This window comes from Halichoeres trimaculatus, unplaced genomic scaffold (genome assembly GCF_033239565.1).
Source record: "Halichoeres trimaculatus isolate MK-OKI-2021-1 unplaced genomic scaffold, fHalTri1.1 fHalTri1_scaffold_2, whole genome shotgun sequence".
NCBI classification, from domain to species: Eukaryota; Metazoa; Chordata; class Actinopteri; order Labriformes; family Labridae; genus Halichoeres; species Halichoeres trimaculatus.
The window spans coordinates 37,182,198-37,206,099 of record NW_027437180.1 but is presented as its reverse complement, the minus strand read 5'-3'; the positions used below and the strand labels follow the sequence as shown (position 1 = coordinate 37,206,099).

Sequence of the window (23,902 nt, the reverse complement as noted above, 5' to 3'; positions counted from 1 at the left end):
ACTGTTGCCAACAACTTAAAAACTTGTTTCTTTTAGCTTAAATGAAATTAAAGTGTTAAGAAAGTCATCTACCAGTTACATATCAGATGTTTTTGATTTGGCTGCTTCAGTCTAACATCATGTTGTTTTGTTTGTTCCATCTGAAAATAAAGCTAACAACATTTGAGTCGGTATTTATCGGGTTAATGTCGGACGTGAACAGATCACAGGTTTCCATCCTCAAACAAAAACAATCCTGAGCTCAAACGCTGGGCTTCTGAAATGAAAAGCATTTTTTTTGTGGTTTGTAAACTGGAAGTAACAGGCCTTGTTTGTGCACCTGCTGGAGCTGAACCTTTTCCAGCACGATCGGCGCAGCAGACAGCGTGGGTGTTTAGCATTCAGCATGCCACAAACACACACACACACATAAACATACACAAACCTGCTCTGTGCTGCTGCTGCTGCAAACTGCTTATTTATTCATGAGGCTGTTTGCTTCTTTTAAGTTTCTGCATTGACTTCAAAATGTACAGCTTAACATTTGAATACACAACGCTGTTCTTACTCTGTTTAACTTCAAGATTCCTTGAGTGATCTCATAGAAAAATCTACACACACACAAACACACACACACACATCAGATATGTACAAGTTATCATACATAAACATGAGGCTATTTCAGATGAAGTCCCCAAACGTGGGTGTGAGGCCAAAACTGTATGCAACATATTCTAGAAATGTACATTTTATCCAAATTCAAGCACATTTGGAGCCAAAGTCTGCGTATTTATGACAACAAGGCACCGGCTCTGAAATTAAATCTCTGGTCTTCATCATGAGCCGCACGCCGGTGGATTCTGGTTTATGAAAAACTTTGATGTGCACACAGAGAAAGGTAAAACTCAGAGCTTTGTCCCTGTTTACACCTGGTGTGAACACGCCTGCTTTCAAAGAGAGTGAAACCAGATTCATGTGGTTTTCATCAGGAAGCGTGTAAACACCAGGTGTGAACGGGACCTCTGACACAAAAGGTTCAAGTTGCTTGAAACATTTTGCAGGGAGGTGGATTTCCCGGATCACTCTACTTGTTCCGGCTCGGCGTCCATGCACGTCTCCCACGGGTTCTTGGGCATCTGAGGCATGGACAGGATGAGGAGCGCGATGCCGGTGAGGAAAAGGAGAACGAAGCCGGTGCAGGCACAAGCGAAGGACCAGGCGTAGTAGTACTCGATCCAGATCGTGTCCTCGCTCTCGATCATGCGTTTCACAGACTGTCGCATCACCTCCAACGAGATGAAGGCGCAGAGACCTGGAAGGAGTCAAACAGCTTCTGTGAAAACCTGCACGGTGACCTCAGAAGTCCCCCTGGATTATTCTACTCACCTGCGAAGGCGAAAAACATGCCGGCAGGTTTGAGGAGGTAGTCTCGTCCTTTCCCTTTGCCAGTGCACGACCCCATCAAACACAGCGAGCCCAGGATCATGAAGGCCAGACTGAAGATGGAGATGGCTGCAGCTGAGATGTTGTACTCTGCAAAGAAGAAGATCAAGAGTTGGTGGAATTGTCCTTTAAAATCTAAAGATGATACCAATCAGGATTCCAAAACCACAGGAACTTTCTCCAGGAACCAAGGGCTTTTTGAGGAACTATGTGCTTTTCAACATTAGGAACCAGGGTATACATTTAGTCCTGGGAAGAGTTGGGGTCCGTTACTCAAAAAAGTAAAGAGTTACCCGTTACTCGTTACTATTGAAAAAAGTAGTGCCTTACAGTACTTGATTACTCCATGGAAATAGTAACAAAGTTACACTACTCGTTACACTACTTTATCCCCCTGATACATCTTTATATGCTTCAAGAGATTCGCGGTTGTGTTCCATGCAGTATTCAGCCTCTTATTTCCTGGACATAACTTGCATTTTATGGTCACACTCTTCTCCTCCTGCTCTACAAAATCCAAATAATGTGCATATGAACTGTCACAGTAAAATTGGTTGCCTTTTATAAATCTGTGCACCACTGACAACACTGCACTTCCTCCTACTGTAAATGCCCCTTTTAAAGGATAAGTTTGGTTTATACAGCTTTTACATTGTTTATAGAATGAAGTAGAACAAAATACTCACCCAGAAGGCTTTCCTGATCCAAGCAGTGCTTCAGGAGATATTTAGATCCAAAATCGTGCAGCAGACGTCCGTATAATGGGATCCCTCGGGGCATAGACAGAGTCGCTCCTAAAACTGCATTAATCGTCCAAAAACTTGCCCCTCAAAGAAAGGAGTCGGCTCTCCAGAGAGTACTGGGCATGCGAGAGAGCTGACTCCTTTCTTTGAGGGTCAAACGTAAACAAAGTCTTCGTCAGTTCAGAGGTCATTACAGCCACACAGCGCTGTCTGGAGTGACACAGACTGCAGCAGAGGACTAACCTGGAGCGGACCATGATGGAATATTGGTGAAAAACATGAGTTTTCAGACGATTAATGCAGTTTTAAGGAGCGGCGCTGTCTATGCCCCAATGGATCCCATTATACGGACGTCCGCTGCACGATTTTGGATCTAAATATCTCCCGAAGCACTGCCTGGATCAGGAAAGCCTTCTGGGTGAGTATTTTGTTCTACTTCATTCTATAAACAATGTTAACGCTGTATAAACCGAACTTATCCTTTAAAAGGGGCATTTACAGTAGGAGGGAGTGCAGTGTTGTAGATTTATATAAGGCAACCAATTTTACTGTGACAGTTCCATCAGCCCTGACCCGGAAGAGATAGCGAGTAGTTGCTCGTATGGCCACCGTTCAATCTACTGGTGGTAATAAAAAGAACTCCCCTTAAATAGTAATATTTTGGTTGCTCTATTTGCAGTCATTGTAAAAGTAACGATCGTGGTGTTTTATTTGTAACTCTGGTTTAACTACTAATCTAGGGGGTGTAGTGCCGTTACACTACTCGTTACTATCAAAAGTAATTTTACTATTTGTAACGTTCGTTACTTGTAGTTATATACCCAACTCTGGTCCTGGGTAACTGATCTACCCACAGAGACACAGCCCCATCTGGGTGGAGAGAAATATCCAGGAACTCTGGCCTGTCTTCACCCACTAACTTGTATATTTTCCTGTATCCTAACGCCCTCTACTGGTCTACTGGTGGGTTACAACTACTTTTATTTTTACCCATACATTCCTGGCCTGATTTGTCCAACCTACCCATGTCTTGAGCATTTTTTTTAAATGTAGCCAAAAGAGAGGCCTAAAGAACCATTTGGTTCCTGAACATTTTAACCAGGAACTTCAAATTATTGAACCTTCTGGTTGAAAAGCACCTTTAAGTTAAAATCAGGTTGAATCAGGTCTGACCTAATCTCAACCAGCTGAAACAGGACATCAGAGTGTCAGGGAACAGATTTCTGTTTTATAACTGTAGTCGTATTTCCAGGGGTCGTTGAAAACTCATCTCACCAGACACCATAAAGGAAAGGAGAGAAGAGACAAACAGGACCAGCATGCACTGGCTGAGGAGTTGAAAGACCTCTGGATTCTGATGCAATGGACTGACACCTGACGAACAGTAAATAAGTCAGTGGTGATGAGAGGGGGATGCCCAAAGCCTGAAGAAAACAGTTGTAGCATAGTTTCTGTGGCAAACTAAACGGTTTCTGAAGAAGGATTGGTGAAAGACACGGTCAGGTGGTGAAACTAAAAGATTTCAGTTATGTCAGTAATCAATGGTAAACCATCTGACCCAAACATAGAGTGAAAACACTGATGCCTAAAGTATACTCACTTGCTCAGTACAACAAAAGCCATATAATGAACTTCTAGGAAAAGGGAATTCATGTTTCTTTGGTTGACAGTTTAATGGTACTGATTCTTTAATTGATTAAAATAGTAAAAATGTCATGTAAATTACTGACACCAACAGAGGTGCAAACTACTGTTTAAACAAACATTAACAATATTGTTTCAACAAGTTAAAAGCAGATTTTTTTACATAAACCCTAATCTGTAACTGTCCCATTTATGAAGCGCAAAGATAGAAGTGCCTAGATTGGAATTGCTGACACCATCAAACTTCCATATAATGAAGAAACCAGTAAAGGCGAACTTAGGGCTACATTTTTGCCCCTTGTGTGAATTTGTTTTTTTTTAGCCTTAATGAAAGAAAAATGAATAGATTGAGTTAGGTTTAACACATTTTTTAGGTTTTTTTCCGAAGCTTGACTCCATCTAACGAGTTCAACTCAGGATGAGGCAAAGTGGCGGACTTTTAGTCTCCTAAGTTTAATAACTTCAGCCCAGTTCTGTGTTTGTTGATCAATGACTGTAAAATACATGGACGTAGTCTCTGTGACGTCATCTGTCTGTTTCTGAAATTTGGAATTACAATCGTAAACTTGATATATTAATATCTTCTGATCAACTGCTGAGTTAAAAGAAAAAGTTTGACCCCCTACATTGTGTGCTGACAGTGAAATTAGCGATTTGAGTTGAAATCATCTTTGGTACCAGGTTGTTAACATGTTTTTTTTTACTCCCCAAGCCTCAAGTGGTAGCTCATTGAACTGCAGTTTTCAATGTTTCTGTTTCAGCTTCATTTCTCACAGTGGGAGTTTGCTGCTTATCCACAAAACTCAGAGACCGAGGGTGTTTTTATCAACCATGTTTTCATTCTGCTGTGAAAATCAGCATTTTAGTTTAGGGGTCCTGAAGTAGGGATGGGTACTTTTCACATTTGAAACGGTACAGATGCCCAGTACCTGGCAATTGGTATCAGTACTCAACGGTACCAATTTTCTGTACTGATTTGTGTTTGTGTGGCAAAAAATATAAATTTCTTTAATAATAGAATCTCATTTTTTTCAAATTCACATATTTGTTTTTTAATATATAACCTTGCAATGATGTGTTCATGTCCAGCATGGAAAATCACCTACTCTTCCACTCCCTCACAGTCACAGGGATGCATTTAGCTACCTAAACATGGTACTGTTTGATTTTAAGGCTGTATTCAGACCAGAAAAGTCCTTTGGTCCATTTGTTTGGTGTGGACCAAAAGCGGACTTTATTTTTTTCATTTGGTGCGGTTCATATTCAGATTGTACTTTTTGCAAATGTACTATTTTCTGTAAACACATCCACGTGTGTGAGGATCAGTGCTCTCATTGGACAGCACTGACAAAGGGCGGCACACAGAATTCAGACCCAGAAATGGAGGTAAACATGTTTGTGCTCTTATTAGAGCTGCAAAATCATTTTCAGTTTCAAGAGCAGCTCCTTCAAAGAAGGCTTAACAACATCGTTTACAATTTTGGAACAGAGAAGACGAATGCGCGCAGCAAGGAGACGCTATGCTCTGCGTGTCCTGACCCACAACATGCGAGCAACAGCGTGGCTAAACAGAAGACGGAGGATCAGGTATGAACCAAAGACGGTTAGGTTACGGTGGCTTTACAGGCCCAAAAGGCGCATGTATCCTGTAGTTAGTTCAGATGGACCTTGGTTTGTATTCAGACCTGCACCGGAGAACCACGAACTGCACCAGAGTTCGTTTGGAAGCGGACCAAGACCACCTCAAAAAGTGGGTCTCAGTCCGGTTGTTTGGTCCGCACCAGGGTTCGTTTGTGTCTATTCACACCTGCATGAAAAGTCCGCACCGCTAATAGAGCAACCAAAATATTCCTACTTTTGACTGAATTTGGTTGGTACTGATGAAAGTACCTAATTTGGTACCCATCCCTATTGTGAGGAGATTAAAGTATGGTGGCCAAATATCTGGCACTGATCCTGTACTTTGCAGGAGAACCTAGATGGACGTGTAGTTTTGTTGGACTACCCCATCAGTTTTTATCGTTCAGTACAGGAAGTGGATGCTGTAACGACTCATTTCACATTATTCAGTCAATTGTTGCTGACAGAAATAAACTGTTAACCCTGTGTATTGATATTGGAGTGATATCCACTTTAATTTTGAGCTGCCTCAGGCCCCTGGCACAGATCCGTGTACAGTTGTGTCCCACTGATCTGTCCATCAAAGCTCAATAACACTGACGCCGTCTTGGCTTCAAGAGAAAAACCTCTTTCAGTTCTTTGTTGATTCTGCTCTTTTGTGCTCTGTGAGGACATCATGCCGTACATTCTGCAGACTGATACTTTATGTAACTTTGTCCTTGAGTTTACAGCTTCAGTGCTCCTGGTAGCAACAGCTGCTGGCTTGTTTTCCAGAGCAGAGAGGTGGATGGGATGTGGGGTCTTTGATCTGCCGCCTGTTCGCCTGTGAAACGTGCCCAGAGGAGAGGCTTTCCTTTGGGGCTCACAGGGCCTTCATCTCCTCCTGGCAGGGGAGGATGGGCTGCACCCCGAACGCTCTGCCCGCTCTGAGATACTGAGGAGCTCGCTCATTGGCTGGCTCAGCCTGAAACGGGAAAGTTTCACCACGACAAGAGCCAGGTAGACATCAAACTGCGCTGGTTGCTCGTACTTTAGTGAGAAATTTAAGGAGCTTTTAAAACAACAAAAGAGGAACTTGAATGGAGCCTGATCCTGGAATATTCTCGATTTACAATATGTCCATCACACTTCATCAGCCTTCGTCAGCTCACCCCCTCGGGCAGATAAGAGGCTCGCTGCACGGACGCCCAGGCCTGCTGTGACACACTGAGCATCCGCTGTGTTCACTCAACCATTCGCACCATTACGGTTCAGCCAAATGACTTATTCAAGAGTGAATAACTCCACATGGAGCTAAGGTCAGCTCTTCAATCAGCACAGCCAACGAGTGATGTTTCTCAAGGGCCGCGCCATCGATGAAGGGGGAGGGGAAACTATGAGTGCACGCATCTCAGAGTTTAGGCTGAGGCGTGTGTGTGGGACGTCATGTGAAAGTATGTACACATTCACACCGCTAACGTAATGAAGAGTGACATTGCTCCACATGTGCTCCACACATACGCAGACTGTACATGGAGACGCTGTCACACAACGCGCTGGCTGTGCACGGTACAGATGCTGATGGAGAAGGGGGAGGATAGAGGAGTGGGGGCTGGGGTGGGAAACACACACACAGCTTTCAGATGTTTATTGGACTAAATGTGTGCAGCATGTCTTACAGCACCCATAAAGCAACAAATGGGAAACAAAGCAAGTCACTACTATGATCCCCAGATGCCAGCTCTTCTAGTTAACCCTGTACACCACAGCTGTCGTTAACGCACAAAGGGTGTCAAATGGATCAGCTGTAACACAAGTTTGTTGACTTTCATGTTTATAATGAGGAAGAAACTGTGGAAAACGCTAGTGGAAACAACTTGCAAAAGGCTCATTCCATCAAAGATAAACAGACTTAATAGAGAAATAATAATTGTTTTCTACAGTGGTGGCCAAAATGCTTAAAAGACCTGGCAGATCTGAAAATGTTGACCTTGTGTTTGTATCCAGATCCTGATCATGAGAGAGATCAGATGAAGTGAGTCCTTCTGTTTTTAATACGTAAAACCCAGTTTTTAACCTCCAATAACTTATGTAAAAGAATCTTTTCAGAAAAAAGGGACTTGAACACAACAAAGCCAAATGATATTTTCAAATCACCACAACAATCACACGTGAGAAACATTTCTACGAGGTGTATTAATTTTTTAAAGTTTGACCACAGCCCATCTGGAATGACTGGGGAGATGGATTTTTTGACCTATACTGCGCCAGCCACCAGGGGGAGCAGTTTTTGTGGTTACTTTTCTTTGAGCTGAGCAAGATGCTGCCCTTTTTTCCCCCCAGTCTATGACCACTACAGGAAGCTAAAGTTGCACTTTGGCTCTTTTCCAAATAACTGCTCTACCTTTATTATAATTACACACTTTTTCAAAGAAAATCATAGCTAATATTCAAGAAATTGGGATAAAAATAACATTTAAACTGTAGCTCATTTTTTTTTAAATAAGTGTTTCTGCATTAAAAAGAAAATGCATAATTACTAAAGAGGTTACCAAAACTTCCAAATATGTCTAATGTAAACCTTAAAAATTAGATTTTTTATATATTTGGTTTTTTTTTTTCGTTTTTTTTTTTTTTTTAATTGATGGGTCACGATTTACGTAGTTAAATATTCCAAATGTTCTTATAATTTTGTCCACCACTGTATAAGAGTAGAACATCAAAAAAAAAAAAAAAACACACAAAGGGAAAAGACAAAAAAACAAAAAACAAATAAAAAAACATTAAAAAAAAATAAGAACAATAAAAAAATCAGTCGACAAGCCTGACCTGCTGATGTTGCATTTTTCATCAAAATACGTAAAACTTGATACGACACTTTACACCCTGGGGGTAAATTTGGTTTGTTCCACAGCATCACAAATATACACAAGAAGAAGAAAGTGAAAAAATTAGGCTAATTAGGCTAATGAATCTTATATGTCACCCTTTTATCTCTGACTAAACAGAAAACACACAGAGCGGAGTCTTCCAGTCGTGTCCCAAACCAAACTGAGATACGTTTCTACTCGGACACTCTGACTTTGAGATGAAGATAAAGAACCTAAACGCCTTCCCCCTGTGGCGCTCTGTGTCTTATAAAGTTTTTCATCTCTAGCCTGTAAAAAACGCCCGCGGTGACACGGATAGCTGTGCTGCTTTTAGAAGTGACACATGAATGAGAATCTGACACCAAAGAGAGCAGCGCCGTCGCAGCAGGAGCGGTCAGACGGGAAGCTGTGAAGGAGTTAGTTTGATGTTAAACAGACCAGGATGTCCCATTGTTTCCCCCAAAACTTTAAAAGGAATGAAATTAAAGAGAAAAGTGAAGAGGGAATAAATGTAGATGATGAAACTCACAGGATAGAGCAGAAGTTACTGGTTTGAGAAACTTACCTTTTTGTGTTTTATACTCAAATATTTCAGCATCCTGCCCCGGAGTGAAGTGTCTGAAGTAGGTGCAGTTTTCCTCTGTGGAGAGAAAGAAAATCACAATTAGTTTAATCAAACATCTCTTTTAAGTCTCTAGGGAAGCTTTCAACTCAATATTTACACATCATTACCCAAAAAACTCTGACATTAATCCATCAAAGTAAAAAGATTATTCTTATCAGCTGATATTTGCTGCTGCTTCTGGGTTTTTAAAGAGGCGATCATGAAAACAGAGAGTTGTTGTAGACAGACGGTTGTTAAAGACATATCCTAAGGTAAAAATAGCCAAACCAAACTTGCAGCAAAAACAATCCAAAGAATTACTTAATAGAAAGAGGGAGGGTACACCAATGATATTTGTCTGTAGACTCCTTTTCATGAGCCTTTCATATAAAACTTATAATTTTATATAAATGATGAAACTGAATATTTATACATGGGCCTCCCTGGTACGGTCCAACGTCACCCGTCTGTTTCTGAAACGGAAAATGAAGCATATCGGCTATAGCGGCCATATTGGTAGTGGCAAGGGCTTCGCCTACAGTCATAGGACGCCAGCTGTCACATGACCTTCAGCTGTGCCTCTTATTTGGGGAGCTCACGATCTTAATATCCTCTAAATAGCCACGTTAGAAAAAATTCACCCCCGTACAGTGGGAGCCAGTAGTAAAATTAGGGACTCAGACAGGAGACGTTTGTTGAACCAGGCTGTAAATAGGTTAATTTCTGCTTTGAAAACAGCTTTTTTTGTCTTGGTGTTTGTGACTTCTGGTACTTCCACAGCCAACCTCAAGTGGACACTCGAGAAACAGCAGATTTTAGCACTTCAACATTGTCTCATATTGTTGAACCTCAGATTCAGGAGGAACAAGGTGGTTTTCGCCCTAGTCAAACATGCTAAAGGGGGCATGGGAGTTTTAAATGGACCAGTACTTATATAGCGCTTTTCTAGTCTCTTAGACCACTCAAAGCGCTTTACACTGCTAATCCCACGATACAGGATTTCTTATTGGAGACCATCAGTTTTATTTAATACATTCACACCCATCCACACCCCAATTTGGGGTTCAGTGCCTTGCTCAAGGACACTGCAAGTGACTGCAGAAGCTAGACTCGAACCCCCCACCTTCCAATTGAGATGCGGCTACTCTACCACTGAGCCACAGCCGCCCCACATGGATATGGAAGAGGCTTTTGTCCGTATACCCCCAGGTATCTTGTGGGGGTGCTTCAGAAATATAGAGTTGATGCCCATTGTTACGGACTATTTGATCTCTGTCTCCAGAGCAAGAGTTTGGTTCGTATTGTCTGTAGTAAGTCGAACTAGTTCCTAGTCAAAGTTGGACTCCACCAGGGCTGCTTTTATCATTGATTCTGTTTATTCAGTAATGAATAATAATAGAAAAAACATAGCCAGAAATTGACGGAAATATTAGTGCTGTGTGATGGCCATTTGCATGGTTGGCTCTGTACTGCTGCCTCTGTCCTCTGTTTTAGGAATGGCTCCCTCTGTTGGTGGTCAGTCTGGGGTGTCTGGCACTGCAGTTTGGGGGCAGTGAGGAGTGTGATTGCAGAGAAGCTGCACCTGTGTGGAAAGGCATTTAAGCCTGAGCCTTTCGGTGTTCTCTCTCTCCCTTGGATCGAAGACCTCCAGCACCCGTTATGATGTGTCTGAGTATGATTTTCAAATAAAATGTAAACCTTGTGAAGAGCTTACTGTGTGGGCATCCCCTCCTTTTGTGGCCTAAACCACCTAGCTATAACAAATGGGGGCTCGTCCAAACAATTTAAATGAGGAGGGTTGTCTCATAGTAGTAGTTCATTTTGTTTAGTTATGACGGCTTTCTTTGGAATTGATTTTCATTTTGGAAAAAGTTGATTGCCAGTGAAGCTGACGTTAAACTGGTCCTTTGTGGTGAGGAAAGAGCTGAGGCAGAAAGCAAGGCCTTTCAGTCTGTGTTGAGGTACTGTACCCTGCAAAACAGTCTGGCCTTGTCTAATTAATTTCATATCTTTCAATTTAATCCCTTGAAATTGAAAACATGAATGAATGAATTAAAACATGCTAATAATGTGAAGATGAACACGTTGAAACTACGGCTGCATTGATAAAATATAAAATCATCCACAATAAAAAGAAAAGAAGACAGAAAATTTTGGACTAGTTAATCTAATATCACTGGTGTAACAGTGGAGTTCATAAAGTAAACTATGCTTTATTTTCTAACTAGTTTTTATAATTGAATTGTGGCTGTTTTGTTTTTGTTTATGTTTTGTTTTTTTTTCATTAAAGATGTTATGAGGAGGATCCGTTCAAATTGGACTGCAGCACCACCTTCTGGCCTGGAGTCTCAAGCACACTGTCATGAAGACGTGACTTTTAACCAGGCATGTGTTTATTTTGGAACAAATTTTCTTTGTTCATGACAACTTTTTACAGCGTGACAAGGTAAGGTATCTATCAGTACAGTTACGTAGCACTGTTGTTCAAAACATGACCACAAGCATACGTAATTTTGTACCGTAGTTTAGTAGCTGTCTATATTTAGCGCAGCTGGTAGCCTGGTGCTCTAAGACATGTCTGTAATATGCAACGTTCGAAATCCTGGTTAGCTACGTCCTGCCAGTCATCTACCAATCAGAGCTAACGTAACCTCACTCTTCATTTTATTGATAGACTTTCAAGTTTGAACAGACCACTGCAGAATAACTGCTGACTGTGGGTTGAAATGAACATTAGCACAAACAGTTTAGCTCCTCTGTTAGCCTTTAGCTTGTGCCTTATCTCTCTCCTGTTTATCTTTCTTCTGCTCTTCTGTCCTTTTTCTGTCTGACAGTTAGGCTCCAGTGTCCACCACCACTACAAAATTAATCACAGAAATCGTTTTTAGCAGAGAAAAGAAGCTAAGAAGTAGCATTTCAAAATAACCTGTATATACATATATATACATGTAAAACACATTCAGAGGTCAAATACCAAACCCTAACTTTTAAATAGTGTCATAATAATAGTTCATTTTTTAATAATTCATTTTTAAAAATAGGACCTGCTGATGCTGTCACATTCCCCCGCCTCTTTTAAAGCTCCCCTCAGCTGTACTCCACCTGCTTTGACATACCATGAGAGCATGACACGTCTGTCACACGTTAAGCCCTCTCAGAGCCCCTCACATTGTTTCATTAAAGCCTCTCACAGCTTGACACCAGCACGGGGTTAATGTTACCTCTAAAAGCGCCATGTGAAGCCGAGCAGGGCTCGCTCCGCACGGCATCACGCAGCCTTTTGTCGACGGACGGTCAAACTTAGAGCAGACTTTACGTTCAGTTTTCTGGGAGGTGTTAAACCTCAGGGATTTGCACGAATAAAGCCAGACCACTTTGTGTCATCACAGGCTGCTCTGCTGGAGGAAATAGTCTTTCATGCCTCGCCAGGAGAGTCGATCAGATCAGGCTTGGTTTCCAGTCAAATCTTGATTACATGTAACTTAACCGTGAAATACTTAACCGTGTACAGCTCTCTGATGCTTTAAAAATACACTTGATCAGGTGTTTTCAAGTCTTGTGTTGCCTCCACTGCACATCGCTGATTCTGCTCTACCATGAGGCTCATCCCAGGCATGTTTTCTAATCCCCTTTCCATACAGGCTCCACGGGGGACGTCAATGCAATGCTTTCATGTGGAAACATGTGGCACTGCATGCTATCATATCACAGTTAGAGGTCTGTGACATGCTGCGATGGCAGAGCACTCTCCCTGTAAAGCACTAAAATATGTTGAAAGCGCGTCATTTGGCTCTGAAATGAAACGGTAAGTGATACAAACAATATGTGTGAGTCATGGTTTAGAAAGGGAAATGTTTACAAAAGCTGTTTTTAAAACGACGAGCTCTTTACGCCCTGTGTTGTACTGTGCCGGCTCACATAGACGAGCAGGGGTTTTTATGAATGAGGACAGGGACCGGTTATCAGAAAACAAACATTAAAGTAGAGGTTGGTTACTAGGCAACAAGCTTCACCGTTCTTTACAGTGACAGGCTCCTGTGAAGATGTGACAGAGGCTGGCAGCTCGCCGTTCTCCTGAGCAGCGCTTTGGGATGGGACTGAGGAAGAGAGGCTCAGGTCATTTAACTTTGTTTTTGAATCCTGGCAACATGTTGTCTCATATTACATTCAGATATCAGGGAGGTGTTTTAAAGAGGGGGTACTCTGCTTTGCCAGATGATAAACGTAGATATAAAGTAACAATGCTGGATGCTCAGACTAAAGGTTTTCACACACTGAGTCTGTTTTTATCCATCCGAGATTGACGGGTTAAAAAAGATCATGTTTGCACACTTATGCCAAAACTTCCATTTGTTATTAATTTTTAGAGAGCAAGTTCAATTTTTTGTGTATTTTTTTTCCAGTTAGTTTGACTATTCAGAGACACCGTATGCTACTTGCAACATCACATTTTTACATTTTCCAACACATTTTCTGTAATTTCGGGGCCATGTTTAGATGACACATAACTCAAACATACTGACGCTAATAAGGATCTATTGCTTGATCACTGCTTGATGATCCCATTTTTCTAGTTCTGTGATTTTTCACAATTTATAGAAAAGTAAACTTATTGGATTCAGTATGAAAGGTGTTGTTCCGTGCATTTTTTAAATTTTTTAAATTTTTTGTTTTTTTGGTGAGCGCCGTTTTTTGGACAAAACTGGACTCAGTGTGTAAAGACCTTGAATGTGTGAAACTGATCAAAACGCTCCGTTCTGATAAAAGAGGACAAGATCTTCATTAGATCTCCAAGACTTGCTGAAATGATGACATCATAGCATAAGGATCTCTGAACTGGTTAATGACACATTTGAAGGATGGGGCCTCAAACACTAAGTCCTGCCCTTAGCTCCGCCCCTGGAATTCCTCCAGGGTGCTGACCAATCAGAGGGAAGGTTGTTTGTGGAGTGGTGAGTCTTGACCATACACTGTATAAAACATGGACGTAGTCTTCGCAGAGTCACCTGTCTGTTCTTGAAACCGTGAAATGAAGACAATCCGCAGACGTGGCCACTTTTGCTATCACACCAGCTGTGAGTTTTTATTCTAACAACTAAAGTTCGCCCGCCAGTCATGTGACCAGAGCTGTGTCTCTGATTGGAAAATTAAACGAACCTAATATCTTCTAAACCGCTGAGTTAGAAAAAACTCAATCCCTGTACAGTGTGTGCCGATAGCTAAATAGGTATTTCAGACTCAAGTTGTTTTTTTAACCAGGCTGTAAATATGTTTTTTTAATGCCGTAAAAGTCAGTTTTTATGGCTGGGTGTGTACGTGACTTCTGGTCTTTCTGCAGCCAGTCTTAAGCAGATTCTCAATGAACAGCAGCTTTTAGCACTTCCACATGGGCTTCATTTTTACAAACCGGATGTTGCCCCTTGGTTTTAACACATAGGACATATGTACATATATATACCTTAAAAACCGGATGTAACATGTAGGTCATTTCAGGCGGTGTCCTCATTTCCAAGACATGTGACTAATGAAACGCACTGTGATTCACTAAAATACACATGGTGGAAGTGAAAAACTTTATAAGTTTTTTTCTTTAGCTTTTTGAAAACGTCCATCTGACCTGATGTGTAAATGACCCACACATCACATCCAGTCTTGAAGGGATACGTATGCACTTGTCACATCCAGCTTCAAAGGTTTATGTAAATGTTGCATCTAGTCTTAATGGTTAAAGGAGACAGTAGCAAGAACACCAGAGTAAAAAAAAGGATTTCTTTTTTTAAAGTTGTAAATCATGTGAAACCACCAGCTGAGACCCAGTTCATAAGAAAAAAAATAGAAAACTACGCCCAGAGAACTTCACCAAATCAGAATAATAATAGACTGGTTCATTGTTTCATAATATTCCCTAATTTTACTTTGTTCATAAAATCTCTTTCTTTAAATCATAATTTGTAGCTTCACTTATTATTTCCTCTCTATAGTGAGTCCATGTTTGGTCATAACCACAGCCACAAACCAACTTTTTCATTAAATAAGCAAAGTCAAATCTTCATTTTGAGTATCATCAGTTAATGTTGCTTGTCTGTGGTCAAATCTGGTTAACTGAGGTTGGATTAATGCGACACACTTAACACCACACCCGCAGACGTCGCTGGTGTATCAGTGTAAAGTGTGACCCTGTTAACTGGTGACTCTCGGCCGTCAATCGCTGACATCTTCGGCTGAGAGTCACCAGTTAGCATGGTTGCTATTAACTCCAAAACACCGGTTGCTTTGTAACTGTCAAAACTGGATTTTGTGATCTGTTACATAATATTGTTTCTGGCAACTGACCATAGAATGACCGTACATTTAACTACCATCAAACTCATCTGAACGAAAGTAGCTAAATGCTGCCCATCTCCTGTTTAGCTCCATCTTTGCTAACCTCTGCACTTCACTGGAGCATAACTTAAATAGAGGCCAAAAGTGAATGAAGTCTGTCCATTAAACGGTGAACCACTCTTTTATCTGAAGGGGAGGAAGTCTTTTCAAGTCCTTAGGTGAAAAGTTTCATAACATCAGGAGGCCGAGGTGCCTCTTTATAAAGTATCTCGTGTGTTTTGTTTGTTTGAAGTGGAGCCACTCAGCATTTATTGGCCTTTGAAATTGATACTCAGAGTTTATTTTCCTCATCAAGCATCTTTAGAGTTTTGGCTTTGTGGAAATTATTTTGGCGTTCATCTTGAGAGGGAGCACTTCTTTGTGCTTGTGCATCTCTTCTGAAGTCACACATCGAGTCTCTCGGGCATCGCCTCTCCCTGGCTCGGTATGCCGCGACCTGAGGTGGCTCCACCTGTGTTTTTAAGTGTGAAGTAACGCGATCACCTGTCAGAGCTGAGCAGACATACGAGTCTGCAGCGGGGGAGGGTCCCGTGGGAACATTTTAGTGGGTTACCGCCGTCATGGCTGACTCTTCAGGTGGCGCTGTCACTCACAGGGATGCTGCACTTGGCGTGAACACTTGACCCTCAAAGCTTCCAGCCGAGACAGCTGAGTATTTACGTGGCTTATATTTATAACCACAGGACTGCTTGTTGAGCAGTTTGCTCGATGTTATTCAGAAAATTCCAACTTTCTGTTTTATCCAATTATCCTGAAACAGCTGCTGAACATCCCAAGAGCACAAAATTAATCACTTTAGTTAAATGAAGTGAAAAGGGAAGGGACGCTTTGTTTCTGATGATTTTAATCTTTTAAGAAAACTTTTTGCACATCTTCAGAAGGAGCACGTTTCTTTCTACGTCAGTACACAGAAGTTTTCCAGGGTTGCCGGACCATCTGCTCTCTGTCAGCCGAGATCTAAACTTCAGCTCGGCCCATATTTTCCAGCCGAGTGTCCCACATTCAGCAGGGTCTCCCTCCTCACGCTCGGTCGCAGCTCTGCCTTGGATCAGAGGTTGACACCTCCTTGGAGACATGTGGCTGTGATAAACAATAATGTTCCTAACCTAATACAGCAAAGAGTCACTGCTGCTGGGAGAGACCGCCAGAGATTAATGGAACGTCTGACACATCGACTCCATCATGAATCACGTGTGATAATGCAGACGTTGGGAACAGGGGTGTCCAAACTTTTCCAAAGGGGCAGATTTCATTTTTTTTAACACATGAATGCTTCATCTCTAACATCCTTGTGCCATCATCACAAATTGATGAAATCAAACCTCACCTGTCCCTCAGGTGTCTCTCGATTCCAGATGATCAGTGGTCATTTTTCTGCAGTGTTATGTGCTGCGTAATCATCAGCAAACTCTGCTTCTAACCAAGGAAAATGTTTTCCATTAGGGGGCGATATGGAGAAAAATGTCAGGATGTTTTAAAGGCAGGATCAAGATCTGGATTGTTTTTTTTTTTTGTTTTTTTTTTAAATCAAAATTTAGACTATTTTGACCTGGAAACAAGATTTTTAGTCCCAAATATTTAATTTTGTGCAATGGCTTATTGCATTCACCTAAAGAAAAAAGTCCTCCAATTTTTAAAACAAAACTATCTCATTAAAAAGCAGGATTTTTTTAAAAATATCTTTGTGAAGAGATACTATTTTGTAAATAAATAAATGAATAAAAGAAAAAAAAAAGAATACATTTATTTTAGATTTTCCTGCTTTTTGGAGATACTATCTTGTAAAAACAGGAATCATCTAATAAACACAGGGAATTCTAAAATAAGTATTGTCTGTTTTTACGAGATAGTAGCCCATGAAATCAGTAAATTCTAAATAATAATAATAATAATAAAAGAATTTTAAAAAGTACCTCATTAAATAGTAGAAAACCAAATTAAAAAAATATTTTTTTTGTTTTTACGAGATTTTCACAAAATCAGGAAATTCTAAAAAAAAAAAAAAAAAAGAAATTAATGAAGAAATTAATGCCTCGTAAAATTAATACAATTCTAGAACAAATATATTTTCTGTTTTTACAGGACCCTATCTTATAAAAACAGAAAATTCTTACATGAAAAGACTCCTGCTTTTATGAGATAGTATCTAATAAAATCAGGAAATTCTAGAATAAATATTTTCTGTTTTGACGAGATAGTATTTCATAAAATTGGGAAATTCCCCCCCAAAATAATAAGAATAAGAATAAGAATAATTAATGAGACAGTATCTCATAAAATTAGTAATATTCTAAAATATATTTTTTCTGCTTTAACGAGACAGTATCTTATAAGAATAGTACATTATTAAATAAATAAATTAATAAATAAATAAATTAATTAATTAAGTCTGCTTTTATAAGATAGTTTGTCATATTACAGGAAATTTTCAAATAAATATTTTTTCTGTTTTTGCGAGATAGTATTTTATAAAAACAAAAATTTCTTAAATACATGTTATCTGTTATCTCTTTTTAGGAGATGGTCTCTCATAAATTCAGGAAAGTCTAAAAAAATATATTTTTAATGATATAGTACCTCCCAAAATTAGTAAAACCCTTTAGGAGACAGCATTTCATAAAAACAGCCACAGTACATTTAGAAGCATTTTTTTTTTTTTTTTTTTTTGCATCATTTCAAAACTTGAATCTTCTCTCGTGTTTTTGAGCTCTCACATTTACACATTATGATAAATACATTTATTCAAAGAGGTCAGTTTTCAGTTGTAAGAGTTGTTGAGTTTCTCTCTACTTTACACAAGAAGCCCATGCACAGCCCAAATGTAGTTTAGTGGGATGTCACGTTACCACCCCTCTAACTGTTTATAGATCACAACTGTTGGCGTGCATATGTCGACTAAAAACAGCAGACGACAGCTCCAGAAGAATTTACCACTTGTCTTTGCAATCTGATGAATTCCTGCCTGTCTGTGTTGGCCGAGCTGATTTTTATATATTCAGCACATGCTCTCCATGCCTGCACCACTCTACCCCCCTCCGGCATCTCATCTGCTCCTGGAATGGCCCCGCCGTTCAGACGGCGTCTGGGATTCCCCAAAGTCCAACAGCCTTTATCAGTCAGGACGTATTTGAGACTTTTTTCACAGCTTTCTGAACCTGGACAAATTTGGTCTGAAAGTTTGAGGCTAAGTTTACACGGGACCACATGCTGGGTCGGATAACAATCAACAGCCACATAATGCGTTTTGGGACAAGAGTTTTTGTGCCAGCGATCTGCTGATGTGGGACTCTCAGTGCAAATCATCGAGGCGTGAGTCACTGAGAGTCACTGAGAGTTAGGAAGTTCTCGATGGGGTTTTCACCCATTTTATTCAATTACAGATTTCTTTTCAGACAGAGTTTGGAGTCTTTGTGGGGATATCAGGGTACACATGACCTCTAACACTTCAGCTTCTCAAAGAGCAGTGGTGGAAGAGAATTTAAACTACACTGCTTTTCATGTCATTGAGTAGTATACTGAGTTTAACGTGACAACGACACTTTAAGTAAATCAAATCATTGGTGTACGAAACCTGGGAGCTTTTCAACCAGGTGGTCCAGGAACTACATGGTTCCTGTGGCCCATTGTTTGTCTGCGTTTCCACCACTGGCCAAAAACATATAAGGAAAAAAATACTAGTAATTGCATCGCTTCAGCAGACCAGTAGAGGGCAGAAAGACTATGACAAAGGATATTCAGCAAAAATGACATCATAAAAGGAGAAACAGGCCAGTATCTTTATGTGTAGCGCTGCAGTTAGCCTGTTAGCATGTAGGGCGTTCAGCCAGTGCAAGTATTGATTGTGCTTTATTGCGCTAGCACTAGCAGCAAAGCAAAGCTGTCGCTGGTTGAAGCTGTTTCAAGACACCTGAAACAGCCGTGGCAACCAAAATGCTGGAAAAGTCTGCCGTCTAAATCATGAAGACAGCAGAGATTGACTGATGATTGGTTAGGGCTAGAAAACGTTTCCTCCGTAAACAACAATCAGTGGGATGAATCTTTTTCCCTCAGCTTTAGTTAACCATTAGATACTGATCTGACATGAATATATGACATTAAGCCCACCTTATTGTCAGACGGCTTGTCAGTCAGACAACAGGAACACCCTTTAGTCAGAGGGCCCATTAGACAGAGGGTCCTTTAGTTAGAAAATTAGAATGTCTGTTAAGCCGCGTTTCCACCAAGCAGTCCGGGTCGGTTTGTCTCAGTACGGTGTGCTTTTTGCGGCGTTTCCACAGACTCATCCCGGGATGGATCCCTAAAAACCGAGACGAGCCGTCCCACTTTTTTGGGACCCTTTCGTATGGGTGCTAGACTGAACCAATCCGCTCTCGGGAGGTGGAGCAACACACTGCAGACGGTTGATTGGTCAAAAGAATCGTCACTCACCCCGACAGCGGCTGCATTTCTCCTGGCGGCTCACAGACTTCTCTGAAACAAAGCTTGATTGCACTTTGTAACAGAGAGTTACATGAAAATCACAGAGAGGACGAGATGCTGCATGTCTTCCATCCGTGCTCTTTGTTTACTGTGTCGCGTTTTCTTCTTTGTTGGATTTAATACCGGGGTAAGCTGCTACGGTGTCGCGCTATTGTTTACCAGCTGCGGCTTCCGGCATCCGGCTTACACGCCGCCCACCACGAGAGGGCACAGTTTGCTGTGGAAACGCAAACGGGATCAGACTTAACTGTACCAAACCGTCCCAAACCGTACTGAACCGACCCGTACTGCTTGGTAGAAAGCCTGTTAGTCAGAAAATAAGAAAGCCCTTTAGCCAGAGGGTCCATTAGACAAAGGGCCCTTTACTCAGAATATAAGAATGCCTTTTTGTCAGAAAGCCCACTAATGAGAAAGCACGTCAGTCAGAAAATAAGACAGCGCTTTAGCCAGATGGCCCATTAAGCAGAGGGTTCTTTAGTAAAATCAAACACATAAATAAAAGAATATGTCTGTCACTCAGAAAGCTTGTTAGTCAGAAAATAAGAAGGTCAGAAAATTGTTTTAATGTAGGAAAATCGATTAATTCCAAACTAATTTTCTGACTTACAGACTTTCTGAGACTTTGGCAGATCCCTTGTTGCACATAAATAAACTAAACCAGGATGCACACTGCAAAAAACTGAAATTTTATCAAGTGTTTTTGTCTTTTTTTAAGTAAAAATTATCTTATTATACTCGATATGACCCACTTTCAACTTATCAATCCAGAAAAATGTCTTGTTTCAAGTTAGGGTACAAAAATGAGGTTTGAATCGCTTGTAACCAGTAAAAAAATCTGTCAATGGAACAAGAAAAACTGAGACTAGAATAATGTCTTAATACAATAACTTTTCTCTTGTTCCATTGGCAGATTTTTTAACTGGTTACGAGCAATTCAGACCTCATTTTTGTCCTTAAATAACTTTAAACAAGACATTTTTCTGGATTGGTCACGTGAATTTGGCTCATATTGAGTCTAAAAAAGAATTTTCTACTGAAAATAAGACAAAAACACTTGATAAGATTTCAGTTTTTGCAGTGCATTCCTGATGACTTTTCCTGTGTAACAACACCTGTTGTTAAGTGGATCTCCACTGACACATTCAGCTCCAGTTTTCTCCAGTTTTACGATCACTCTTTAAACTGGAACACCAGGAGCTGACAGACACACATTCACACTATCAGGCTTAAAGATGACCAGATATTAGGGGGTACTAAACCAAGTCCATCACAGCTTCACAGCTGGGGGTCATCTTATCCCTTTAACTTGCTGCTCAACTGTTTGGTAAAACCTTTTTAAGTCGCTATAGCTCATTGAAAATATGATGAACTTTGTGGGTCATCTCTACAGCTTCAAACAACTTTTTTTCTTTGTTTGTTTCTGGTCTTAGTGCTCTAACAACATGAAGATTATAATAATAAAAGGCTAAATTTTTTTTTTTTTTTTTTTTTTTTTTTCAGAGTGAAAGTGAAAGGTTTAATGTGAACAGAGGAGGAAATAAAAACACAGAAATGCTCAACTAACAGGACCCAGCCCAAAAGTTCCTGGACATTTTGAAATTTGTTTCAAAGTCTGAAGGCGACTTCCAGTAGAAAAAAGGACTTAACATTCACTGATGTGTCATGAACTTTGAATATTTTTCCAGTTAAGTAGTGAACCATACCCTGACTTTAAGGTGACTGTAGGGGATCAGTTTTCTGAGACCACAGTTGCTGAGTATCTGAATCCCCTGCTGTTGTTTCTGGGTGTGTCTCACACATACCGTATGAAGCATCAGTTATCTGCAGCTGGTTTTACAAACCACATCCTGAAACAGATTAGACTCCAGTGAGTGAAATCAGCTGTTGTGGTGTTTGGTGTTACTTGGTGAGAGCTCGCAACCACCAAGTCCTTCGTGACTCGTTTTAAGCCGTTTCTGGTTGACCTTAAGAGTCTTTAAGTGGGTGGGTTTGATCTTTCAGGCTGAGTTTGAGTTAAAGGATACCTCAGGGCTCCGTCATGGGGCCTGTGGAGTTTGTGGGATCAACACCAAGTCGACCTGGGATGAGTGGCAGACTTGTCCATCCTTTTGTAAATCCTTTTCACTTCCATCAAAGCTTTTCTCCTGTCACTCAAGACTTAATCGTTCCTCCTAACCCTGATATAGAAAAGTAAATAAAAGTTTTATAATGTCATATGACCTGTCTGGAATAGACGTCCTCCATCTAAACTATTATTAGAAGCTTCCTGCCTCCAAAACTCTGGGCTGCATTTCAACGCCTCACAACATGCTTTTGGTTTTGAGCAGCAAAAACTGCGACCGTGCCCGTAACGTGATTTTTATCAGTTGCAGATTTTTCTTGTTTTCTGTCTTACCTCCAGGCAGGCTGATGGGTCCACAGCCCTGCCCCTCCACAAAGTGCTCCGAGTCGATGTAGATGTGCTTCTTGCACAGCCTCCACAGGCCGAAGTGGGCCGCCTCGCACGTCTCGTTGACCCTCTCCATCTTCGGGCTGAGCACTGCCCAGTGGTCCGTCACCACGGCCGTGAACATGCACGCCATACCCACCAGCAGCACGAAGATGGCGATCTTTATTTTAGTGCGCTTATGCATGTTTCCGTTTTTCTTTTCAGTGAATACTCCTCAATCGATTGGAAGAAAAATCTCCCTCCTCCGGGCTTCTGTCTTCAGTGACTGCAGCAAAGTCTCTCCGTGTTTCTAGAGTCTTCTTTCCCCTGTCGCAAATCTGTGCCTGTGGTTCGAAGGGAAAGGGGCCAGACTGCTCTGTCCTACTTTCCTAGTCCTCTTTTCCCGACTCACTATGAGGTGCTGCACCAGTGAGGGGCTGCAAGTTTAGACTTACAGCTGTTGAGGTAGATCAGAAAAGTTGATGACCAAACCAACTGTCTGCATTGCATGGTGGGTGATGGGTGTGGGGGCTCCTGTGTTTGCTGAGGGTGGTGGTGGTGGTGGTGGGGGGGTTCTGATACTATAAATGTGAGCAGTGAGTCAAGTTGTCAGGCTGTTTGCTGATCTGGTTACATGCTGGAGATGGAGATGTGTAACAGCCCATAATAAGCAGACTCTCATAAACAGTCATGCAAACTTTTGAAAGTGACATTTCAGGAGTGAGCAGATAGTTTCCATCATGCTGGAGACTTGGATTTGTCTTTGTAAACTACTTATAAGGAGAAGGTGGAGGTGTTTATAAAGAGCAGGAGACTGCAGCTGGCAGACAACACTATAGATCCACACTGCATTTAATATCCTGTCAGGATGCTCAGCAAACACATGTCCTGACACAGTTAAGAAGCAGATATTACCTCACTGTGTCTGGGTAAAATCTTCACTTTTCAAGGTTCAGTTCTGGTCTTCGAAAGGATTGGACAATAAAAGGCCACAGGTGGTTCTTTAAAGAGGGTGCTAGCTTTATAAAAAGTTTTTAGTAGCTTTACATGGTCAGCCTTGTCTGGTGTGGATTTGGGACAAGTAAGACCTAATAAGTATAATAACTAAACTTGATCTTTGTACGGGAAGTTTGATTATTTGTGCTGTATATTATGACTGAGTGGAGCCGGACCGGAGACGCATCTGGTGTATTTTGGTCCCAATAAAGTCGTCTCGGGGCCTTAAACAGCCAGTGAACCATTCAAGTCTTGTCAAGCTAACTTGTTTTTTTTTTAATGATAATTACTTATTTATCTTTGGTTGAGTCAGTTATAAACTTAGACCTTTTGATTTGTGTAAAACAATGATCACCTTTGAGTCACTTCCCAGGATAACATAACAGTGTGGTAAGTGTCTGGCTGCATGTGTTACGAAATATAAAATCATTAAATACAAAAAAGAATTAAAGTAACAAAAAAAGTAAAATAAAATAAAAGCAAAAAAATAATAAGATAAATTTTTTTACATATACAAAAAATAGCCAATCAGATCTAGTGCTGGGACTGAGTGGAGCCGGACCAGAGATGCATCTGGTGTATCTTCGCCCCAATAAAGTCCTCACAGCGCCTTTAACAGCCAGTGAAACATTTAAGGATTGTCAAACTAAATTCTTGTTTTTTTGAGAGTTGCTTATTTATCTCTAGTTGTGGCAGATATAAATTTAGACCTTTCGAATTGTGTAAAACAATG

The 23,902-nt window shown here is 40.8% G+C and overlaps 1 protein-coding gene across 1 annotated transcript; it reads right to left on the bottom strand.

The window, feature by feature from the left end:
- Positions 1 to 73: 73 nt before the first annotated feature.
- Positions 74 to 22,489, bottom strand: LOC141784755 (voltage-dependent calcium channel gamma-1 subunit-like). Its single transcript, XM_074662607.1, has 4 exons — positions 22,141 to 22,489; positions 8,844 to 8,918; positions 1,366 to 1,512; positions 74 to 1,291 (listed from the first exon to the last, which is right to left on the bottom strand). Exons 1-4 carry the CDS (start codon positions 22,376 to 22,378, stop codon positions 1,059 to 1,061), a joined length of 693 nt encoding a protein of 230 aa, XP_074518708.1. The 5' UTR covers positions 22,379 to 22,489; the 3' UTR covers positions 74 to 1,058.
- Positions 22,490 to 23,902: the final 1,413 nt, after the last annotated feature.